We start from the raw sequence: 6910 nt of genomic DNA, 5'->3' as shown, positions 1-6910 counted from the left end.
TCCCTGGAATATTCCTCTTCTAATGGGGATGGCTTTCGTTTTCACAAGTCCGTCTTTTGTTTGGAGCTGTAGCACTGTCTGCCATTTGTTCATTGAGTGCTCTATGTATTTATTATTATTATTATTATTATTATTATTATTATCATTATTATTATTATTATTATTGAGTGAGATGGCAGTTCATGCCATCAAAGTGACACTGGGGTAAAATATACGAGGCCCAGTATAGCCATCATCACTACCCGCCTGATAAGAGTACACCAGGCACAGGTATCACAACCATATGTGCATGATTTGGTAATCTCATATAAAGATAAACAGCGCCTGACCTTGCTTGTGGGGCCTAGTTAGAATTTTCTTCAGGTCGAGTAGCCCATCCTGCTCAAAAGGTCCCTGTATGAAGGTTGTTTAAGGATGTTGAACGAAACACCCATGTTTCCAAAAGTGAATTATCCAAACTCAACACATAGCTATGATGCTCCCCCACTACTTCTACTCGTGATCAAAGATGCACATATTGTCAGCCACTAAGGAACATGCTCAACTGGTTAAGGTCAAACAACTGACAAGCAAATCTACGGAATTGAGCAGAATATTTGTTGTAGCCCATCTTATTATTATTTACTTTTAATCTGCATGTGTGTTACAATCACTTGCTGAGACACAGCCAGCGCCCTGGGGTGAGTGAAGGATAAGAGATGTTACAGTATGACGGAAAGCTTGAGGGTGGGGAAGTGACAGGAGCAGTAACGAAATATCTTCAGGTAATACAATACAAATATTTAAACTGATAGGAGTTTTCTAAGGATGTGGGCAGTACCTGTCAGCACAATCTTTTGGATTTCCCTGAGACATGGCTTTTGACATTCCTTTCTTGTCATACCTAGGACACCCATAATAACAGTAACATCTCTCGCTTTAAGGTCTCACATATTTTGTATTTCAGTTTCCAGGTCCTTATATTTATTTAATTTGTCAAATTCTTTTACAAATATAGTTTTATCAGTGGGAACACTTACATCTATTAGTCTACAAGTATTTTCTTCCCTGTCTTTAATGGCTATGATCCATTAAACTAGATCGTTCTGTCGGTGTTGACTGGAAAATCCTAGAGGTTAGCCTGGTAGTTTTTTGTAAGCAAGTTTTGATCTTGTGCCGCCAATATGAAACCTTCTCCTCTGCTTTTAGTCTTGAACTTCTCATTCACTCATGGATTGTTGTTTGGTCTACATCAGCATTTCGGCTTTGAAGTATATACTGTCCATGCAGAGGCTTTTGGCTCCATATCTCCTCAATTTGTTTCTGCCCGTTCTTTTTGCAGTCTGCCTGATCCGTTTTACTTATTTGGTCGCAGTGATTTCAGGTTCTTCGTCTAGTTCATGGCTGTAATTCTCCTGTAATGCTCCTTTCATATTTTTTTCCTTCATAGTAGCATGTTGTATAGCTTCGCTTATCCCCAGATATTTATAACTTTCTTGTGGGTCAAGTTCCTTGATGGTAGCGTTGGTATCTAATTAAATTGAAGCTGTTTGCCTGAGCTTGCATCTTACAAAAGTTGCTTTAGCACACTTATCAAGGCCAAAATCCATCCCGATGTCATTGCTGAACTCGTTAATAGTTATTAGCAGCCCTATTAGCTCTTTGTCATTTCTAGAAAACAACTTCAGATCGTCCATATAAAACAGATGGTTTACTATAGTATTATACACTTTGAACACATACCTGGTGTTACTCAATTCGTTTGAGAGTGGGATCAGTGCCATGCAAAAGAGTAATGGAGAGAGGGAGTCACTTTGAAAGACGCCTCGTTTGATGCTGATGTTGTTAGATTGGCTCATCCCATTATTATGGTTTAGAAGGAGACGTATATTCCACTTGGCCATGCTATCTTGAAAGAATTTGGAGACGACAGAAACTTTATGTATCTTAAGGGCCTTGAGGAGCCAACTCTCAAGCGCTTTCCCGTAGCCTATCCATGCCATACTCATGTTCTTTTTGCTCCGGCAATTCCTACAATCATTTTATTTATTAGTAACTGATCTTTGCGTCCATAAGAATTTCTTTTACAACCTTTTTGAGCTTATGGAGTGATAGGGTTCTCCTCATGAAAAGTTTATATTCTTTCAGTCAGTATGGATGTGAGGATCGTGTAGATGGTGTTGAGACATGTCATTGGTCGGTAGTTCTTTGGATTTTTCGTGTCTTCAGTTTTTGGTAGAAGGTATGTTGTTCTTTCAGTCAGCCAGCTAGGTATTTGCTCTGAGCTCTGGGTGACATCAGTTAGGGATGCAGCGAAATTTTTTGGTGTACTTCTGTCAAATAATTCAGTCAGAAGTTAGGGATCCGGTCTAGTCCTGGGGTTTTCCATTTGTGAGACTTTACAAGAACATATCTTAACTCTTCTATTCCTATTGCCTCCTATTTCTGCTCTTCAGCTTCATCCAGTCTCACTTTCTCACTCCATATCTTCTTCCAGAACTCTTCCATTACCTCAGTCTTAGGTGGCTCCTTTACCTCTATCTTACTTTTTGCCAATTTCTCTATAAAATTTACTTGCATCAGTTCTGAATACTTTGTTTCGTCGATAAAATTTTATTCTTTTGTCATACCTTCTAAGTCGTCAGGTTTTCAGTTGTATTCGTTGTTTCAATAGTTCCTTGGTTGCAGGGAGGTTTATAATGGCTGCTGTGATTTCTTCCTTTTGTTATTGAATAAGAGGGGTAGCTTTATTATCTTCATTTTCTGAAACCCGATTGTGATCATCTTAGTTATTTTCTTTTTTATCTCATTTCCTCGCTGATATATTTCTTCTTCGGTCATATTATACAGCTAGCACAGGTATTCATGGATTGTTTGTTTAGTTTCGTAAGACTTTTGCATGCACTATGTGTGTATATTTGTGCGTATGCATATGTCTGTGTCATTACTTTCGTGTTTGTCTTCTGCCCCCACCTCTTGACTACAGGTTTCGGTTTCTCTACATTCCCGTAACTTAGTGCGGCTCGGCAAAAGTAACGATAGAATAAGTGCAAAACTTTTAACCAAAGTAAGCAGAGAATTTTATTTGTCCGACTATACCCTTCAAGGTTGTTCCCCATAATGGCTGTAGTCCAATGACTGAAAAAAGTAAAAAGTAAAACGAAATCTATGTAAGTTCAGTTTCTTTTAGTAATATTTACTCTGCTATACGTATGTTTAAGTCCTAGAGTTTGATTATAAATTTGTCTATACCACAGTAATCATGGAGCTTGTGGATAATATTTCTTATTCTTATATTTTCTTATTCAGATTGAACTGAGAAAACACAGCCCAAAATCGGGAAAGCATGTCGTCGTTTATGTATTCAATGCAGAATGGAACAACAAACAGTACTGAATATAGTATCACCATCGAAGAACTCAACAGACAACAAGTTTTGATAAGACTTCCGTTTACTATTCTAATTGCATTAACAATGACCATTGGTTTCGTTGGAAACATTTTAACTATTTACGTTTACGGATTTCGTTTGAAATTATCACCAACTTATTTGTTTGTCGTCATGCTGGCTTGTACTGATTTGATAATATGTGCCTGTGTGACACCAGCTCGTATTGTCCAAAATATTTACCCTATGATGACAACCTGGGATATATTGTGCAAGTTCCATTTGAGCTTATCAGTATTCACAGGACTATGTAACTATGGTCTTCTACTGGCCATTGCAACGGATAGATACAGAAAAGTATGCCAACCACTGAAGTCTCAGATAACAATGACAGCTGCTAAAATCATCACAGCCTGTATTTTTATTTTCTGTGCAACACAGGGAAGTATTGCTCTTCTTTACTATGGAAGTATCAAGAAACCGACTAATTATCCTGGTATCTATAGCTATTCCTGCTCAGCAAAAAACTACAAGAAGCCTAACTATTACCAGCTTGGATTCTTTGCTCTCTACTTTCTGCTAGCAGTGTTTACGTTTGTTATTCTTGTTGTTCTCTACGCCATAATTCTTCGACATATGAAGGTAATGAATAAAAAAAAAATTGCTATATCCCAACAAAATAGGAATAGTATTGCAAACGTCCCCTGTCCTGATAACATTCAACAAAAGTGGCTTGATGCACCAGAAATGATTGATCCTAATCGATTATCCTCGAGCGTTTCTCTGGATGTAGTTGAATTGTCAGTTACCGAAATATCATCGAAAGTTTCCTCGGATGAGATATCAACGGCATATGCGAAAAACATTGCACCTCGTATGACAAAATTACGGGAAGCGGACAGCGAAAGACGAGCAAAAGAACAAGCCAAGAGGACAAAACGTACCACTATAACGATGATGATGATTACAGTTGTCTTTATAGTGACCTATTTGCCTTGCACCGCTACCTTGATAGTAAATGCTATTGTGAAGTCACTAAGCTCGGTTCCGAAAGCAGCATTGTTTTTCTATTGGTTTGCACGGCATAGTTTTTACATCAGTTCTTGCTCAAATCCCATTATTTACAGCTGCAGGAACAAGAATTTTATAGACGAAATAAAAAAGATGTTTGGAGTAAAACAGAAATAAATTGAAACAAACTGCGAAATGGATGCGAAAACTCTAACAAAAAATCTAAGAGATACACAGCTGCTGCTGCTGCTGCCTCTTCTTCTTCTTCTTCTTCTTCTTCTTCTTCTTCTTCTTCTTCTTCTTCTTCTTCTTCTTCTTCTTCTCTCTCTCTCTCTCTCTCTCTCTCTCTCTCTCTCTCTATATATATATATATATATATAGATAGATAGATAGATAGATAGATAGATAGATAGATAGATATAGATAGATAGATAGATAGATAGATAGTTAGTGTATGTATGCATACACGCATGCTATCTACATACATATATAAATGCAGGAGAGTATTGTAGTTCGCTTGAAGCATTGTGTATTGTTTGTAAAGAATAAAAAGTTTTTAATGGTACGACAATGCACTATAATACAAATATAATGCATTCATAAAAAGACATGCACTCGGACATATATACATACATATATACATGCATGCAGATTATTTATATATATATATATATTTGTGTGTATGTGTGTATGTGCGTGTGTGTGTGTGTGTGTGTATGTATGTGTGTGTGTGTGTGTGTGTGTGTGCAAAGGCTCGAAGGCTGAAACTTCGAAATCACTGTCACCCTTTCTTGTAAAATCTTATAAAAAATATATTTTATCTATTTCTTCAACATCTATTTTATATCTTTATAAATTGGGTTTTCTAGAAGACAACGAAGACTCCCAAGAATGTTTGCCCCATTTTTATGTATCAATATTTGCATAAAACTAAGGCGGCAAGTTGGCAGAAACGTTAACACACCGGGCGAAATGCTTAACGATATTTCGTCTGTCTTTACGTTCTAAGTTCAAATTCCGCCGAGGTCGACTTTGCCTTTCATCCTTTCGGGGTTGATAAATTAAGTACCAGTTGCGTTTTGGGTTGATAAATTAAGTACCAGTTGCGTATTGGGGCCGATCTAATCGACTGGCCCCCTCCCCCAAAATTTGGGTCCTTGGGCCTAGAGTAGAAAAGAATATTTGCATGAAACTTAATTCTTGTTCCCCTTTTATAATCAAAGAATATCCACAACTAAATTTTATATAATTTTCCATTGATAATCAGTTGGTCACAAAATAAATCATATCTCCTTCTGTCATTTACATATATAATATATTCTAACGCTCAAAAACCATGGTGAGAACGTCTACACCGATTTAATCAGTATATATTTAAAAAAAACAATACAAACGCCAAATACATTCAATTCTTGATAATGATGTTGTGAAGGTCCAGAAACTTCGGATATGGATTTACGTACTCTACTCTTCCAAACCAGCTGTGGAGAGCTAATGAATATGAAAAGTGTAAAATAAAAAAGATAAAGCTTCAATATAATCGAGTATTTAATAAAACACGCATAAAAGAAAGGCCATTTCGTAATATCATAGTGGTATGGATATAGAACCGAGAGAAACTAAATATGATCTAAATATGAACTTTGGACTCTACTCACCTCAAGCCATGCATGTATACAGCTATCATTGGATCATGTTAATGCAATAATATGTAATGATATATGTAACTTTCAGCATCTACCAGCTAATACTGATGAGCTGAAAGAATTGTAGTGATTTGTAATAAAACCGTTCCTTTATTCCAACTTCTCGTATTAAAATTCTTTTTATACACACACACACACACACACACACACACACATGCACACACACACACACATATATATATATATAAATACTAGACTGCCCCTGACTCGTTGGGTCGAATCACCGGGAAACTCTGAGTTCCCAGCAACGGTGTTTTGTTTCATGGGTTTTTTTTTTCTTTTCCAGGTTATTTTGCATGTTTTCAACGAATGTTACTTCCGAAAGATTTGGCTACTATTTCTTGCACGCCCTGCTACCATGTAACAAGTATTTCGGGTCCTTTATCGCAAATAACTGTTATGTGGGAGCAGGGTGTGCTAGAAATAGCAGCCAAATCTATGGAAAAAAAAACTATTTCACACCGAGGTTACGAACGCGTCTTTTACGAAATATTGGATTGTCTGGAAAGTTCGTGCCGATTTTTAAAGGAAAGAAAAAGGTCAATAAATACTTGCCATTACATTTTTAATCAACCAAATATGAACCATTTTGTTGCACAATGCGTCTTCATCTTTCCTTTAACTTGAAAATACCCTCTTCCCAGAATTGAGGTGGTTTCATGGCAAATAAGTCGAAAGGTAAGCTACTATAAATCGGCATGAACTTTCCGAACAACCCAATATTTACCATATTTTTAAAGTCATTTTCATTTTAAGATAGTTTTTCAAATATGGCAAAAATAATTTTTGTTATGGTATTTACTTGAAAATAATTTAGAAAAGCATT

At 36.6% G+C, this 6910-nt stretch overlaps 1 protein-coding gene across 2 annotated transcripts in view; it reads left to right on the top strand.

Annotated features, from left to right (window-relative positions):
* LOC106869681 (alpha-2Da adrenergic receptor) overlaps nt 1-6183 on the top strand; it is a 26389-nt gene extending 20206 nt beyond the window's left edge. For both annotated transcript variants that reach the window (XM_014915509.2, XM_014915508.2), the window contains exon 2: nt 3289-6183. In XM_014915509.2, the coding sequence (XP_014770995.1) occupies nt 3326-4555 (1230 nt within the window). In that variant the 5' untranslated portion in view covers nt 3289-3325 and the 3' untranslated portion in view covers nt 4556-6183. The remainder of the gene's footprint in view (nt 1-3288) is intronic.
* Nucleotides 6184-6910: the final 727 nt, after the last annotated feature.

Source organism: Octopus bimaculoides, chromosome 11, assembly GCF_001194135.2.
Source record: "Octopus bimaculoides isolate UCB-OBI-ISO-001 chromosome 11, ASM119413v2, whole genome shotgun sequence".
NCBI classification, from domain to species: domain Eukaryota; kingdom Metazoa; phylum Mollusca; class Cephalopoda; order Octopoda; family Octopodidae; genus Octopus; species Octopus bimaculoides.
This window is presented reverse-complemented; position numbering and strand designations above follow the sequence as displayed.